General features: G+C 41.7%; 1 protein-coding gene across 1 annotated transcript in view; it reads left to right on the top strand.

Moving 5' to 3' along the window:
- Positions 1 to 18,979, top strand: part of LOC120910431 (cadherin-23-like) — a 299,339-nt gene that overhangs the window by 135,347 nt on the left and 145,013 nt on the right. Inside the window, exon 4 of the mRNA XM_040322191.1 lies at positions 16,067 to 16,261. Coding sequence (XP_040178125.1) covers positions 16,067 to 16,261 — 195 coding nt within the window. The remainder of the gene's footprint in view (positions 1 to 16,066; positions 16,262 to 18,979) is intronic.

Here is an 18,979-nt window from a genome sequence, read left to right as displayed (position 1 = left end):
AGGTTTGCTTTCTAATTACTAATAGATTTCAGCTGGTATCCTGGCTTTCCATAACTTTTTACACCTCTCTTTCTTTACGTGTTTAATACTTTTTCCCTGTGACATTCCATTTTATTACACATTACTTAATTTCTGAACTTATTTGTTTTGGTTTCTTTGTATGTATGGATTGCATGGAATGTTACCGTCATGTGCTGAAAATGTCATGACAATCGCGTTCAATACTTATTTTACTCACTGTATATACCATAGTTTGTAGACGCTATAACTTTTGCACAAACCATTTAATAGCAGGATACATGTTGGCCTACATTTATGAAGACGTTTCATTTTATTGGATATGTTTTTTGTTTTAAATTTTTATAATAAAAAATAAACTCTATATGAAAACAAGATAACAATTTACAATTTACAGTGTTGAATGACCACGTAATAGCCAGTTAAAGTAGCGCAAAGCCAAATAGTCATGAAGGCGGTAAAACCTTCTGGAGCTAAAGCTGTTAAATGAAACAACAAGAGACAACCATCTTAGAAAATATTACACCAAGGTCCTTTATTAGAGTTAAAAGCATATAAGCAAAAGCTTCTTTCTTTAAACAATTGAGTACTGTCTGTGTTTATGCTGGTGTTGATGGTTTTGTCTTTACAACCCTTTTTATGGAAGATATCTGCTAGTGTTCTGAAATGTTTATTTCTGTGTCTGGGTGTGAGCGTATTTGGTGGCATCTGATTGCCTGGCTGTGTACGATGGCCCGTTTCACCCCCAATACACTAAAAGCCCATCATACACAGCCAGAGATAAACCTCTCAGAACACTAGCAGATTCCTTCCATAAGAAAGGTTACAAAGACAAAACCATCAACACGAGCATCAACATGGCCTTGAAAACCTAAAGAGAAAATTTACTTCAATACAAAGATAAACAAACAAATAACCATGTACCTCTAGTCAATACAATCCAGCACTAGAAGCGATAAAGATCATGAAAGATTTTTACAACCCAGGATAAAACTCTGAAAGAAGAATTCCAACAACCCCCATTACTGGCTTTCAGACAACCACCCAACCTCAGACATAAACTAATAAGTAGGAAACTTAATTCTGATTATGAAGTCACAAATAATGGAAGCAAACCATGCAATAAAAAAAATCTTGCAAATTTACAACCAGATCAATCCATCTAAAAGTGTCAGGCCCCGTACACACGACCGAACATGTCCGCTGAAACTGGTCCGACGGACCAGTTTCAGCAGACATGTTCGGTCGCGTGTACGGCCGACCGGACAATTGTCCGGCGGATCGGAAAGTTTCCAGCGGACAAATGTTTCTTAGCATGCTAAGAAACATGTCCGCTGGAAGCCTGTCCGTCGGACATGCTCGGTCGTCTGTACAGACTCAGCGGACATGTCCGATCGGCCGAAAGCCCTCTGTGAAGGACTTTTTGCCTATATGCTTCAGTTTAATTCTCCCTGCTAGTAATGCTGTGTGTGTTAGGCCCCATACTCACGAGCAAACATGTCTGCTGAAACTGGCCCGCAGGCCAGTTTCAGCAGACATGTTTGCTCGTGTGTGGGCGCGAGCGGGCCGAATTCCAGCAAACATTTGCCCGCCGGGCCTTTTCCCAGCGGGCAAATATTCCTGGACTTGTTTTAAAACAGCCCGCTGGAATTCAGCCCGCTCGGACATGTACGGTCGTCAGTACAGACCTACCGTACATGTCCAGGCGCCCGCCGTCCCTCGCATGCGTCGAATGACTTCGACGCATGCGTGGAAGCATTTTAAAGGCGGGCCGCCCACGTCGCCGCGTCATTGTCGCGGCGACACCGCGTCATCGACGCGGCGACACCGCGGACACGCCCCGCGTATTGTTTACGCGCGGACTTCTGTACGATGGTGTGTACAACCATCGTACAGAAGCCCTCTGGCAGACATGTATGGTGAAAACGGTCCGACGGACCGCTTTCACCATACATGTTTGTCCGTGTGTACCCGGCCTTAGAGGTAAAAGATGATTTCATGTGTGATTCATTTCTCTGTGTAACAGACTGTTGAAATGTCAATGTCCCTTCCCCAGCCAGCTCCCTATTTTAAAGGGTAATTGATCTGTGTGTTGTGTGAAGAAGCCCTGTGTTTACCCTTAAGAGATGTGTATTGTATCGTCAGGCTAAATGATTAGATAAGTGGCTCATGTTAATTATTCTGATTGCTTCATTGTGGTAATTACCTCTTCTATATGCGGGGCCAAGCTGTCTAGATAACGTATTCTGTTACAACTAGTAATTAACTTCACTGATGTCATTATCTAAAGAAATGTGTCTTCAGAGTCGGCGCCGAAGTGTCTACCTATGATCTGTATGGAAGCCCCCAGTGTGTGAAAAGGGGGTGGAGATTGCATTGTTCTTTGATTGAGGATTAGCTTGTAAACTGTATATATAACTAGCAGCATGCTGCCATTAAAGGGTGTCTTGTTCCAGCAGTAAGCTTGGCTCATGTGTGGATTATTGGGCGATCCCAGGAATATTCCTCCTCGTGGATTATTGGGTGATTTTCTTTATGGGAAGAAGGGAAGACTTGGACGGGGATACCTTCTACTACCGTCACACCCTCGCATGCGTCAAAGTGATTCGACGCATGCATGGAAGCATTGACCTTCCAGGGCCGCGCACGTCGCCGCGGCCACGTCGCCGCGTATCGTGTCCGCGCGGATTTCTGTCTGATGGTGTGTACAACCATCAGACAGAAATCCGGCAGCAGACATGTCCGCTGAAAACGGTCCGGCGGACTGTTTTCAGCGGACAGATCCGCTGGTGTGTACGAGGCCTCACACACACAAAAGGGACCTTCAAGATCACAGGATCATACAACTGCCCATCCAGTAATGTTGTGTACCTCATCCAATGCAATAGATGTAGCAAAGGATGTTTGTTATGTTGGTAAAACAGGACAGAAGTTGCAAGCGAGGATGAATTTGCACAATATCACCAAGGAACATAAAGTAGATGAGTTCTGCACACCTAACAACATCATTTCTCACAACCGGACCGCACTATAAGGCCGGAATCACACTAGTGCGTTGCTTTTTTGAGCTGCGTTGTCGTTGCAGATTTCTCTAGAGGGTGTTCTGCAGATCAACTGCGGTTTAGCTGCAGATCAGGTGCGAATTTGGAGACCTGGGAGAACTTCCGGGTGAGAGGAGAGTGGGGGAGAATTGTATTGAGCTGAATGAGAGAAACTCCTGCAGAGAACTGAACACATGTGCGAATTAGATGCGTACCCATAGAAGATAATGGGACTGAATTCGCACCGCAAGACATAAAAACCGCATGCGGTTTGGAGGCAATACGCAGTGCGGATGCATCGCACATATGTGAACCAGCCTCATTGAAAACAATGTATTTTGAAATGTCCTGCGAATTAGATGCGGTTTAAACCGCACTCAATTCGCATAGGTGTGAACCTGGCCTAAAAGACCTCAGTGCCTTAGTTCTTAAAGGGAATTTCCAAACTATTCAAGAAAGGAAAGCTTTTGAACAAAGAATAAATAACGGCCTAAATTTAGATACAGGTTTTCTCACTTTTTATCCAACTGTTTTATGACACCCTCTGTGATTGTCATCTTCCCCCCAGTCTATAGCTCTCCCTCTGTCTTATCTCACTAATTATGCTAGCTTTATTACCATTGCAGTGTACATATGTGTGTGTGTGTGTTTTTTCCCCTTTCCCTCTGTGATTGTCATCTTCCCCCCAGTCTATAGCTCTCCCTCTGTCTTATCTCACTAATTATGCTAGCTTTATTACCATTGCAGTGTACATATATATGTGTGTGTGTGTGTGTGTTTTTTTCCCCCATTTCCCTCCGTGATTGTCTTTTTTAACATTTTGCTAAAACTTTTGTAAATTCATACTGCTCAGACCTTGAAGAAGGGGACATAGCCCAAAAGCTTGTCCTGAAAAAATGTATGTTAGTGCAAATAAAAAAGTATCACGGGCAGTGCTTAATTGTTTCTGTTGCAAGTGCACTAATATGGCTGCATAAACTTTAAAAATCATAAACCAATAATTGTTTACAAATAAATATCAAAGACCAAGATTTAAGCTGAAAGGAAGAGTCCATTAAAGTGGACAATGTAGAGAATAAGATTTCCTATCATCTGTGCCCAGTCTTGCCACACATAGTTAACCCAGCTCTGAGCAATCCACTTTCATTGTTCAGTGAAAATTAACAGACTTCCAGATAAAAACCTGTCTAAATAAAAAGTCCTTTCCGTCCCCTTGCTTCCAGTGACAGGGTTTTTACATATCTCGTGCACTAGCTTGGACACATGCACATTCCTGGATGTTTATCATAATATGGGGGGTGATCCACAGTTCATTGTGCAAGGTTAATGTATGTCACTCGAAGCAAGGCGATGGAAAGGACTTTTTATTTAGACAGGTTTTTATCTGGAAGTCTGTTAATTTTCACTGAACAATAAACGAGGATTGCTCAGAGCTGGATTAACTCTGTGTGGCAAAGACTGGGCACAGATGATAGGAAATCTTATTCTCTACATTGTGACATAAAAAAAAATACATTTGGGTTTACATCCACTTTAATGCCTGGATCCACAGAGAGTGGGCGCACATTACGCCGTCGTAGCGCAAATCAATGTACGCTACGCCGACAAAGCGCAGAGAGGCAAGAATGGAATTCTGGATGCCAGTGCTCCCAAAGATGCGTCGACGTGGCGTAGGTTTCGAAGGCGCAGGCCGGCCTAGGTGGAAGTAGGCTTGCCCCATGCAAAGCCATGCAAATGAGGCGTGACCCCATGCAAATGATGGTTTGAGAGCCATACAAGTACGTTGAACGAAATGCGCATGCGTCGTGTCGTGGACGCATCCCCGTGCGCATGCTCATAACCACGTCAGAACAACTACCTAAGATATTCCGGATCACTGCCTACGCCATGAACCTAATCTACGCCCATCCAGACACACGTCCAACGTAAACTACATAAAATACGCCGGCTTGTGTTCCCTGATGCAGACCTTTACATGTCTGCTGCTGAGTTACACCTTCTTTATGGGGCTTAACTTTACGCCGGATGTACAACTTACGCCCACCTCTCGTAGCCTGCATCGGTCGCGCGCAGGTTCGTGAATTGCCGTATTTTCCTCATTTGCATATTTGAATGGCTAATCAATGGCAGCGCCACCATGCGGCCAGCGTAAATGTGCACCCACCCTACGCCGGCGTAGGCAAGTTACCTCGGCGGGATGAAGCCTGTTTTTAGCCGTATCTTATTTTGTGGGTCCGGTACACAGATACGCTGGCGCATATTTGCACTTGCGTGGCGTATCTTGAGATACGTCGGCACGAGTGCTTTGTGAATCCGGGCCTAAGTATTTAACCTCATTGTCCACCCTCAATAGTGGGTGGAAATACCCCCAGAAAAGGATATCTGTGACAAAGGGAAGGTAGGGCGAGACAACATGTTTTGAGTGAAGGTCTAACTGCTGACCATTGTTTGATCAAACAGTTGAACCTTCTAACCATGTTTACATGCTTTATGTATTGAATTATAGCCACACAGATCCTCGTTTTAGCTATTTTTGTTAAAAAGCAAGTGTACCCAATATGTCCACAGCTTGTGTATAGCATTTAAAATGGTAACAGTTTGGGTTGATATTTTTGACTGGCATACATAGATTCATGCATTGCATGAATCTATGTATTTTCGCCGCTGCCCACTATTCAGATTGCTGGCCCCCTGGTGAGCGCCGGCCATCTGAATAACGGCAGCTGGTTGGCTTTGGAAGTGAGCCTGTTGGCTCTAATCGGCTTCCAAATAGTTAACCAGGGGACGCACAGGGGGTGCGTTCCCTGGCTAACACTGACAGCCGTCTCAGCCAATCAGGTTCTGGTTGCCAGTAACCTGATTGGCTGAAGCGTCATCGAGGGCAGGAGAAGACTTTGAGGGACTGTGGAAGGTGGATGGCTGATGCTGACCCCAGAAAGGTAAGTGCCCGGCGGGGGGGAAAACTGGCAGCATTTTACAGGGCACAGTGGCTACAATTGATGGGCACAGTGGCAACAATTGATGGGCACAGTGGCGAAAATTGATGGGCACAGTGGTGGTGACAATTGATGGGCACAGTGGTGACAATTGATGGCACAGTGGCTGCGTTTGATGGCATGGCACAGTGACTGCATTTGATGGCACAGTGGCTGCGTTTGGCATGGCACAGTGGAGACAATTGATGGCACAGTGGCTGCATTTGGCATGGCACAGTGGCGACAATTGATGGCACAGTGGCGACAATTGATGGCATGGCACAGTGGCTGCATTTGATGGCACAGTGGCTGCATTTGATGGCACAGTGGCTGCATTTGATGGCACAGTGGCTGCATTTGATGGCACAGTGGCTGCATTTGATGGCACAGTGGCTGCATTTGATGGCACAGTGGCTGCATTTGATGGCACAGTGGCTGCATTTGATGGCACAGTGGCTGCATTTGATGGCACAGTGGCTGCATTTGATGGGCACAGTGGCTGCATTTGATGGGCACAGTGAGGCTACAATTGTTTTGTTTTTTTCGTTTGTTTGCACCCCCCACAAAAATTGGAGCACCAGCTGCCACTGTTACTGGGTACTAACATTTATAGGTAAAGTTGATCCGGGGAAAATCGATTGCCTCTCGGGGGATCAGGAAGGATTTTTTTTTTTCCTGCTGTAGCAATTTGGAGCATGCTTTGCTGGGGTTTTTCACCTTCCTCTGGATCAACTGTGGGTATAGAATTGGGTATATGGGATTGTATGATATTATTATTATTATTATTTTTTTTTTTTTTTTTATATGGTTGAACTGGATGGACTTGTGTCTCTTTTCAACCTGACTAACTACATAACTATGTAACTAGTCATAGCTTAACCCATTATTAGAACATCCTACAAGGGTGCCCCCTTATATCTATTCAGATGCATGTTGAAAATGCATGTCTTCAGGCATGCATATTATCTGGCTTATAATATTGTCTTCATCCACTGATTCAGCACTTGGTAACACCTCTATTATCCGGAGAGGCACATGCTGTGTGCTTTTATTTGGTTTACGCACTTCTTTACCTTTTATTTTTTTTTCTGTGCCCCTAGCATTGATCCTCCATTAACATATTGTTGCTGCATGTGATCCGTTATACATTTATATGTACACCCCCCTTTTAATTGTCTGGATTAGCCTTGTTTGTACAATTTTCTTTTTCCAATCTGTTCTGGCTGTATTACCCTTGTTTTTATCACTGTATACTGACATTTCTATAAAGAATAACTTTAGAACACTGCCATTGTCTAATAAAGACACTAATCCTTTAATTCACCTATATGAGCATTTGTGTGGGAGTGTATTATTATTGTTCTTCCAATTCAGGAAAAATATTCAGGGCTCTAGTTTATAATTTTATAAATTACAATAATTGGGGGCTTTGTTGCTTGACATCACTTAGAATAGAAAGCTGGGTACTTCAAAACACTTGTACGTAATACTTCACTTTAACTTTACATTTGGTGTGCTATTTTACCTTTTAGTTCTTTTCTTTAGACTATTGACATTCAAATGTTTCCAAATGGAGCTGTCGACTTGATTTAAAAAATAGCTTTGGTCTCAGCAGACATCAAATCATTTATTTTTTTCTTCAGTTCTGGACCTGAAACATATGACATGGCTAATGCTATTTTTTAAGCATTTTTGTATTTCGGGTCTTTTTTATAATACTGCAAATCTTCAATGTATAGTTTGCATATTTATAGTTGCCATATCGGTTTCTGTTTTTGTCCAGCATTTTTGAAAGATCGGTCTACTTCCATACAGTATGTTTAGTGATGTTTTTGTGATGTTATTTAGAGGTTTTATATTTTCCAAAGGACTAGAAATAATAAACAATCGATTTGACATATATTAAATACAGCAGTTTTCTTATTTTTTTTGCAAACCTACAATACCTCTACCAAAACTCTAAATTCAACTTATGAAGATCAAAATCTAAAAACTGCCATTCTTGTCACCTTAATCCATGATTCATTATCTGGTGAATCACTGACATGGAACAAGTGTATGGGAACAGTTTATATTTTTAATGTCAATTCTTTTTTTGCTTGGATAGAATAGGACTGAAAGAAAATGTGAGAAAATTTGGCCTGCCCCTGGTCCCTCCTTCAGCCCCACCCCTGGCTCCGCCCTGGCCACTCCCCTCATCCCGACTTGAAACAAAGTGCAGGTTTGTCTACAAGTGATATTTATTTTCTTTTGGTGGTATTTGGTCTCACCTGCGGTTTTTACTTCTTGCAGTTCTAAAACAATTTTGGAAAAATAAATATATTTTTTACTTTCTGCAATAAAACATATCCAATAAAAAATTTAACAAATCAAATTTCTTCAATAGTTTAGGCCAACATGTATTCTGCAACATATTTTTTGTAAAAAAAATCCCAAAAAGCATTTGGTTTGCACAAAAGTAATAGCATCTACAAACTATGTGATGTATTTATGTATTTTTTATTTATTTTTACCAGTAATGGTGGCGATCAGCAACTTGACAGCAGGAGATGCCATGCTGTCAATGCCATAATGTACTGCAGAGACAGTGCCACCCATGCCATGACGCAATGCCATATTGTGCTGCAGACCGTGCCACCCATGCTGCCAATGGCCATTGGCAGCAGGAGTGGCACTGTCTGCAGCCCATTTTGGCATTGGCGGCACGGGTGGCCCTGTCTGCAGCACATTACGGCATTGGGTGGCCCTGTCTGCAGCACATTACGGCATTGGCTGCATGTGTGGCACTGTCTGCAGGTAGCACATGTGTGGCCCATAATGCATGTGCTACCTGCAGACAGTGCCACCCATGCTACCAATGCCGTAATGTATGCTGCTGCAGTAGTAGTAGATCTCGAATCCCCCCCACCCAAGCAAGCACACACCTGTGTTAGCCGGGCCCCAGGAGTCACCTGCTCCCTGATCCTACTGCTGCGAGTGTCTACAAACGATTCTATTCAGATGTCAGCTGCTTCTTTTTTTTCTTCTGCCCCCGGTGCCACCGCTCGCCTCACTCCTTTTTCTCTCGGGCAGAGTGAAGGACAGAGCAGAGGGAGAGGAATCACTCCGCAGTGCCAGGGAAGGACCTGCTGGACAGGACTTGAGCCAGCACAAGGAGCGGGCACGGAAGAGACATTCTTCCACGCCCGAAATAGAAAAAATAGTCCCTCCCCCTGTCGCCACCTGCAGATAGTGAGCTGTCAACATTAGATAAATAAAAAAAATGCAAAACGTAACAGGAGGGGGGGGGGGGGGGGAATGACGGATGATGTTTGGTCATGGTGGCTGGAGGATTTTTTTTTTACATTAAAGTGGATGTAAACCCCAATTTTTTTTTGTTTGTTTTTTGATGTCACAATGTACAGTATAAGGTTTCCTATCATCTGTGCCCAGTCTTGCCACACAGAGTTAATCCAGCTCTGAGCAATCCTTTTTTATTGTTCAGTGAAATAAAACGGACTTACAGAGAAAAACCTTAGTCCGTTCCGCCCCCTTACTGTGAATGACAGGTTATTTATATATCTCATGAACTAGCCTGGAGACAGGCATTATTTTTTATATCCCACCCCCACTCCTTTTCTGAAGTCATGTGGTTGCTTTTCTGGATTTTGACTGGATGTTAGTGATCATAGCAGAATTCAGTGTAAGGAAAACTTTGGAAAAAATGCATGTTGACAAGGGTAGTGTAGATGAGGGCGGGGAGGCTACTGACATCACGACCCCACCCACAAAGCTCCAGACAAAAGATCCACCCACATAATCTGCAGTTTTTCAGTTCTTATAACAGACAGAGGGGAGACATTTGACAGGTAAGGATACATGCAGGAGGCGTCTATTTCCTTATAGATCAGCACTATGGCAGGAGTTTAGAAAGAATGAGTGGGTTTACATCCACTTTAATTAGTTCTCTGTTCTGGTTGCCCGGGCCCCCCTGCTGGCCCGGCCTGGTAAAACAGGGCCAGTTGTACTGGCCTATCAGCGGCCCTGCCTGTTCTGGTAACATAAAGGGTTTTACCTAACTATGGAGATATTTCCTCTCAATTGCTGTTGCATCTACAGAACAGGAAGTAACAATCTTTATCTGCAATGGGACACTGATGGTATAAATAAATAAAGAAATTATTTGCGTTTTAATAATTTTATACTCTTATCCAAAACTAGAAAAAGATACTGTACTTTAACCTCCCTGGCGGTATGATTATATCCGATTTTTGCATCTCAAATCGGTACATTGTTTTGCATGCAAATTTGGCATTTTATATTGTAGGCCTGTAATTATTTGGACAGATTTAAAGTGAGTTATTCTTAACAAAAGTCTAGTCATCCCAGGTATGATAAAGTTAGAAACATGAAATCATAAATTATAATATAATAAATATAACAAATAATAATAAAATGTATTCACAAATGTAATCAAATCAAATACATTGAAATTTGCTCAGTTGCAGAATTGTCGCTGTCATTACTTTCAGTGTTTGTTACGAATTTCCCCACAAATTACTATCGCTCTATTCTGTAAGTGTTCTAATTTACTATAGCTGTTTTTTTAGCTGGTCTAAAACCGCTTTTGAAGTAAAGTGACATTTTTTTTTTTTTTAACATTCCAAGTTTATTATAATAAACAAAAGCAAGACAGGATAAAAAGTGACAATTTTTGGTTGCCATGGACAATCCCAAGTTTCCAGGCAGAAAGAACAGTATCTATAATATAAAACTCAATGCAGGCCACCGAAGCATTAGGGACAAAAGGGAGGTGAAATTATTTTTTACTTCTAAGCAGCCCATGGATCCGGGACGAGGACTACAGGATGTTACAGATGAGCCTTCTTTCCTTACCTTCTTGTAAGTGTGTTTTGTACAATTCGTCATTAAAAGAACCTCTTTAATAGTGCACTTAGGTGGCGCTTCCTTTCTCTACCCCTCACCTGTAACAACCAGTCAGATGGTGCCTTTCATTTTCGAAAATGTCTGGACTGTCACATTCATTTTTTTGAAACCTACATGTTTATCTAGAGAGGGTTTATGTTATGGGTGGAATTTATAGTGCTAGTATATAGTACATTGGTGTCTGAGAAGCATTTGAACTATGTTTACTATGAATTTACCATGTGTTTTCAATTAATTTGTTATGCATTAACAAACCATGTCCATCATGTATTTAGTGTGTATTCACATTGGCTTGTTCTAAGGAATAAAAACAAAGCAAAAACTGACATAAACTGATCCCACTGATACATTGGCCCTAATATAATCTACAGTAATTCTTAATGTCATATTCATGCTTGTGAAGAGCAGATCATTATACAAGCCTTTCATACTTTTCATTCATGATTCATGAAGTTTGACTTTTCAACAAGTACCTACTCTTTTCCCAATTAGCTACACGTGGTATGAGTTTGTAACTGCTTGACTGCACAAAGAGAAAATGTCAAAGAGCTACAAAAGATTGAGAATGAGGCAGTTCTTGTATAGTGTTTGGGTATTGCCTGGTAACCTAGAGATATAAATCTTTAAACTAGGAAGGAACATGAGTGAATCTTGGTGTAATATGATATTCTTCTTTTCCTTGACCTTAAAATACCATGATAATTCAATTTTTCTACTACCTTAATACAATTGACTTTGTTTTAAATGTTTATTACTTGATTGATAAAAACGTGAGAGGATAGTACCGATTAAAGTGAATTTGTTTAAAGCATAGGTGCTCAAGCCCGTCCTTGAGCCTTACTTAGTAGTATCATGTGAAATTTCTCCGAGGCGTACAGGGAATAGTATCTACTCAGTTTGGTCAGTGATATCTCTGAGGGGAAATCCACAAAATATGCATTGTATTATTGGTGACGAGGACTCGGGAAAGGTTTGATATGTGATTTTATGCTGGGTTCACACTAGAGATCACAGCGACTCACAGCAGGAGTCCAGTGCGTCTCCATTCACTGTTTCAGGTTCGATTTCAGCCCGAATTTTGGGCTGAATTAGGACCTGGAATGGACCAGAAGACGCACAGGACTCTTGTGCAATTTGCACTGTAGCCGCTGCGGAGATGTGTGAACCGGCTCTATTGAGAGCTGGTTAAAATCTCCTGCTATGAGATTTGCCCCGCATCAAATTTGCAATACTGTGAACCCAGCCTTAAAGCGGTACTTTTTATTTAAATAACAAACATATCATACTTACTAGATATGTGCATTCCTGTTCGTACGAAAATGTTCATTTTCGTACCCGCGGAATAATGTGTACATACGAAAAAATTAAAGCACCAAAATATGAAAACAACGGGATTACGAATGAGCCCCATAACGAACAACCGCAAATACGAATGAACGATCCGACGAAAATACGACACAACGAAAACGGCAAAAGAACGATAATGACATCTATAACAAAAGATTTGCATTCTGTATTTTGAATTCCTTTTTTCTGTTCGTATTTTGGATTCAAAATACAGAATGCAAATCTTTTGTTATAGATGTCATATGAACATACGACTGAAAATACCAAAAGAAAAAGGATTCAAAATACAGAATGCAAATCTTTTGTTATAGATGTCATTTTCATTTTTTTGAATGGGCAGTGAGTGTAGTTAGTGAAGCAGCTTCTCTTTTGTGCTGAGTAGTACAGTAAAGCCAAATAAACTTTTCTGTGGATTTTCATCTGAAGAAATATCAGTTGGCCAGACTTTTGAACCCAAAAATGTTTTTCTGATGGAGTTTAAAAACAAACAAATTTTCTGAGAACGAACGGAAAACGATCGTTTTTATGTTTGTTGTTAAAGTCTGACCAAGTGTATGGGGCGTAACAATAGATAATATGGATGAGCCGCGTGTTGAAAGTGCAGCGAATCCCGAGATATATTTACCAAAGTACAAAATGACGAAAATCCCTTTTTCTGTTCGTATTTTCAGTCGCATGTTCATATGACATCTATAACAAATTGTTATAGATGTCATATGAACATACGACTGAAAATACGAACAGAAAAAGGAATTCAAAATACAGAATGCAAATCATTGACGAAAATTCACGAAAATTATTGTCTAACAAGTAACGAACATGAATTAAACAGAATAACAAACCATCCCGCATGTACGAAAATAAAACGGTAACGAAAATACGAAATGATCGGAATACGAAAAAATCTCGTCGTACGAAAAACGAATGGGAACGAACAGGAAAACAGGCGTCTTACGAAAAACAAACCTACGGAACGATACGAAACGGAACAAAAAAAAAACGTTTTTTTTTTTTTCTGTGCACATGTCTAATACTTACCTCCACTGTGCAGTTCGTTTTGCACAGAGTGGCCCTTATCGTCCTCTTCTGGGGCCCTACAGTGGCTCTCATGGTTCCTCCCAGCAAGAGCTAACCGCCTCTGGGAAGCTCTCTACCGAGTGGCTTGCCTTACGGGCGCACTACCGTGCCATACAATCGGCATCCATAGCCGCCGATTGTATGACTTGGCCGCGTCATTGGATTTGATTGACAGCAGCGGGAGTCAATGGCTGCACTGCTATCAATCTATCCAATGAAGAGCCAATCAGGCATGGGAAGAACAACGCAGGATTGCGCCCTCGGAAATGTGGGGATCGGGTAAGTAAAACAGGGGCTCGGGGGGGGGGCGGTGACTGCATGGTGTTTTTTCACCTTAATGCATAGGATGCGTTAAGGTGAAAAAACACCCAGGTTTACAATGCCTTTAAGGTATCATTTAGTTGCTTATCTGTGTGTGCTGCTGTCCATGGTTCTGAAACATCATGCTCTTTTACAGCCTCTTCTTGAAAAACATTCTAGTCAAAGTGAACTTATTTTTTTGTTTTACAATTGTTTTATTTGGAAGTTCAGGAGTACATACACAGAAAATGTTAATAGAGATAATCAACATGGTTTCCAAGTATCAGGAAAATATAACATCTGGTTACATACAAGGTTACTTAATAAAGAGGGTACAAATCTCAAATTAGTAAGCAGTGATATGAAATTTTTGGGGGGTAAGTTAAAAGATTTAATTGTTTAGTTAGGATGTGTTCCAGTATGACCATGTTTCTCATATATGTGGATCGAGTCATGTAGAGTATGGAACAAAGTGAACTTATTTGGGTAATATGAAATATAAAGTAATTCCAATGTTTAGAAAAAAGGGCACTATAATCAGTCATACATTTAAAGGATAAGTTCACCTTTTTTTTCTTTAAAATTTTAGCTCCCCAATGTACCAGTATAATAACCACTTCCTGCCGGCCGTACGACTATATACGGCCGCAGTGTGGATGCCAATTGCCGGGAGGCCGTCTATATACGGCCTCCGGCCACTGGGGGGCACGCAAGCTCCGCCGCATCACTGAGATGCCGCGATGTCCGCCAGGCACCCGCGATCGGCGGTTACACAGACAAGGACGTGGATCTGTGTGTGTAAACAAACAGATCCACGTCCTGTCAGGGAGAGAGGAGACCGATCTGTGTCCCTTGTACATAGGGACACAGATCGGTCACTTCCCCCAGTCAGTCCCCTTCCCCCACAGTTAGAAACACTATGCAGGGTACACGTTTAACCCCTTCCTCACCCCCTAGTGTTAACCCCTTCCCTGCCAGTCACATTTATACAGTAATTAGTGCATATTTATAGCACTGATCGCAGTATAAATGTGAATGGTGCCGAATGTGTCCACCATCAAAAGTGTCCGATGTGTCCGCCATAATGTCGCAGTCCCAATAAAAATCGCAGATCGCCGCCATTACTAGTAAAAAAAATAATAAAAAATAATAATTCTGTCCCCCATTTTGTAGGCGCTATAACTTTTGCGCAAACCAGTCGCTTATTGCGATTTTTTTTATTTTTATTTTTACCAAAAATATGTAGAAGAATACGTATTGGCCTAGACTGAGAAAAAAAAAATAGAAAATAAATTGGGCTATTTATTCTAGCAACAAGTAAAAAATATAGATTTTTTTTTTCAAAATTGTCGCTCTTTTTTTGTTTATAGTGCAAAAAATAAAAACCACAGAGGTTATCAAATACCACCAAAAGAAAGCTCTACATGTGGGGAAAAAAGGACATCAATTTTGTTTGGGAGCCACGTCGCACATCTGGGCAATTGTCAGTTAAAGCGACGCAGTGCCGGAGGCTGAAATTTCACCTGGGCAGGAGGGGGGTATATGTGCCCAGTAAGCAAGTGTACTTCTTTTGCCAAAATAGCCTGCTGCGTCCTGGGAGACACCTGCTGGTGGACACTGGAACTGCAGCAAACAGCCCAGAGCAGGATAGTGCCTCCAGCAGGTGAACTTAATCCTAACACCATGCTTACTCTGTTTTTGTCGTCCTGGTGCTTAAAAATTTCCAGTGAGCATGACTGAACGCTCACATGCGGAAAAGTTTCATATCTTCTACTATGGTACCTATTACATAGCCACTGGAGGATTCTGTAAAGTTTCATACTTCCTGTCATGGTGCTTGTTGCATATGGAAGCACTGGAAGGATTTATAGCTGGTATTTGTTATGAAAGATGTTCTGTAAGCTACAGGACAGGTTTTACTTGGGTTGAATTATTATTGTTAGGGTTTTAAATTGTTGAAAAGTGTGCTTTTTATTTAAGCTGTGGTTCCTCAGTAGATTCCCACCATTGCAGCCTATAATTGTATTACTTTGGGAAAAACAATCCGCATTTGCAAACGTAAAGATGTAATTGTTCCCAAACAAACACCTATGTGAAACTGGGACTGACGCTAATTATTGTTGTTTTCGAAAGGTAAATGGGTATATTCATTTTTCTAATAATGTATTCCCTACAACACAGCAGCAAAACAGTATCCCTGGCAACTGGGCCTATTTGCAGTATTGAGTCTAAATAAAATGAGGTGATTTGCTGCCAACTGAGTAATAAAACATTTCAGCTTACATTACAAAGTAACAGGGTCAGTTTATTTATCTTCGCCATGTGAGTGGGTTAGTAAATTTCCATCTGTTATTCTTACGCTATGTTTTTTTTCTGTTGCAGAATACACCGGTGGGAACTCCAATTTACATTGTTAATGCAACAGACCCTGATCAGGGAACAGGGGGAAGTGTGCTGTACTCCATCCAGCCTTCTTCTAATTTCTTTGCCATAGACAAGACCCGGGGCATTGTGACTGTGATGAAGGAACTGGATTTTGAGATCACTCAAGCTTATCAACTTCAGGTCAATGCAACGGTAAGATACGAATACCTCATGGAAGCCATTCTGTTCCTACATTGTAGCTGCAGGAGCACAATTAGACTGCTAATGAATCAATCATTTATTCACATCATTCAAATGCAGGTGGATAGGTCATTCCGGTGTAAAGTGTGGGGAATAACTATGCATGATTCAAACCATTGTGTTTTTTATAGAAAATAACTGAAATGTAGAAGTTTTAATTTTGTTTGTATACACAGGGCTTTTTTTCAGCGGGAACGCGGGGGAACGCAGTTCCGGCACCTCCTGGACTGACTGTATGTAATGTCAAGGGGTGCTGGGGTGTGCTGCAGGGTATTGATGCTCACTTCTGCCGGATCTATTCTAGCTGGAGGGGATCTATTTTCGCAGGGGGGTTTATTGTTGCTGAGTAGGTCTAGTGTTGCTGGTGGGGGACCTATTGTTGCTGGGGGGGTCAGTTGTTGCTGAAGGAGATCTACTGTTGGGGGAGGGGTCTATTGTTGATGGCTGCCGGGAGTCTATTGTTGCTGGGGGGGGGGATTTTGTTGTGGGTGGTACATTGTTAGGAGGATCTATTGTTGCTGGCTGAAGGGGAAACCAAATTCCATACAAATTACCTGGCACAACAAAATGATACTTGGTTCTGTATTGTCTAAAAGGGACGGTACTGGGAGGTGGGTAGGGGATGGAACCAAGGGACATTGCTCGGAGGTGGGTAGGGGCAGAGAAAACAAGTGACTCGGAAAAGGGGAGTTCCTGCACCTATCGTCTGAGAAAAAAAGCCCATACATATATTCACCTAGCAATTGCAATTTAAAAGAAAATATATCATTTTCGGGAAGCCAGCATTATGTTTGAATTCCTATAGTTGTGTATGTAGTGGCATCTGAAACTAGAGAAAAGGGAGGATTATAATTGCAGTTTAATCTATTGCTTTGACAGCACCCTATTGCATGCAGTTGTATTCTGAAGAAAGGTCAATTACAATTTCTTGTATACCAAATATCTGGCTAAACTGTAGGGTAGCAAAGCATCAGTAAAGAAAAATAATGCATTGCAAGTCCAATATGCCCAGCCTTCATGTGCACAATAAATATCCTCTTCTTCAGAGAGAGGTCCTCTTTCACATAAAAGTGGTCTCTGCAGCAGATTCGCCGCAAGATCGCTTATATCGGTGGAGGGAGAGGGCCCCCCTCCTGTCGCTCTCCGGTGCCCTCTCGATCAGGTCCTCTCTGCTGCTTGGTATGGAGACGAGTTAGGGGAAGATGGCCCCCACCCGTCTCCATGTCATTGCTGGGAAGAAGCGACGTCAAATAGTCACTTCTGGTCATAGCTCTTGATGGCCTTTCTTTTTGTCTTTTTTTTTTAAATGACAATTTATTTACATTTGTTATTGCATTTTAGTGTAAATATGAGATATGAGGTCGTTTTGACCTCAGATTTCATATTTAAGAAGACCTGTCATGCTTTATTTTCTATTACAAGGGATGTTTACATTCTTTGTAATAGGAATAAAAGTGACACATTTTTTTTTTAACCACTTAAGCCCCGGACCAATATGTTGTCTAAATACCCAAGGGGTTTTTACAGTTCGGGACTGCGTCGCTTTAACAGACAATTGCGCGGTCGTGCGACGTTGCTCTCAAACAAAATTGGCGTCCTTTTTTCCCCACAAATAGAGCTTTCTTTTGGTGGTATTTGATCACCTCTGCGGTTTTAATTTTTTGCGCTATAAACAAAAATAGAGCGACAGTTTTAAAAAAAATGCAATATTTTTTACTTTTTGCTGTAATAAATATCCCCCAAAAACATATATAAAAAATTTTTTTTTCCTCAGTTTAGGCCGATACGTATTCTTCTACCTATTTTTGGTAAAAAAAATCACAATAATCGTTTATCGGTTGGTTTGCGCAAAATTTATAGCGTTTACAAAATAGGGGATAGTTTTTTTTTATTTTTTTTTTTTATTTTTTTTACTAGTAATGGCGGCAATCAGCGATTTTTTTCATGACTGCGACATTATGGCGGACACTTCGGACAATTTTGACACATTTTTGGGACCATTGTCATTTTCACAGCAAACAATGCATTTAAATTGCATTCTTTATTGTGAAAATGACAGTTGCAGTTTGGGAGTTAAACACAGGGGGCGCTGTAACATTTAGGGATCACCTAGTGTGTGTTTACTAGTGTAGGGGGGTGTGGCTGTAGGACTGACACCATCGATCGAGTCTTCCCTATAAAAGGGATCACTCGATTGATGCGCCGCCACAGTGAAGCACGGGGAAGCCGTGTTTACACACGGCTCTCCCCGTTCTTCAGCTCCGGGGAGCGATCGCGACGGAGCGGACCCGACCTCCGCATGTACCGGGGGGGGGTCCCGATCGGACCCCCCACCCACGTCTAGCAGAGGACGTACAGGTACGTGGATGTGCCTGTCCGTGCCATTCTGCCGACGTAAATGTACATGAGGAGGTTGGGAACTGGTTAAAGAACAGTGTAAACATAAAAGGTAAAATGAATAAGAAAAAAAAAAAATTTTAAGCGTGCCCCGCCCCGCCAAACTCGTGCTTGTTGCATATGAAAATGGTGTTCAAACCACACATGTGAGGTATTGCCATGACCAATAGAGCGATAGACCTCCTCTGTAACTCAAAACATGCAACCTGTAGAATTTTTTAAACATTGCCTATGGAGATTTTTAAGGTTAAAAGTTTGTCGCCATTCCTCGAG

This window comes from Rana temporaria, chromosome 8 (genome assembly GCF_905171775.1).
Source record: "Rana temporaria chromosome 8, aRanTem1.1, whole genome shotgun sequence".
In the NCBI taxonomy this organism is placed as follows: Eukaryota; Metazoa; Chordata; class Amphibia; order Anura; family Ranidae; genus Rana; species Rana temporaria.
This window is presented reverse-complemented; position numbering and strand designations above follow the sequence as displayed.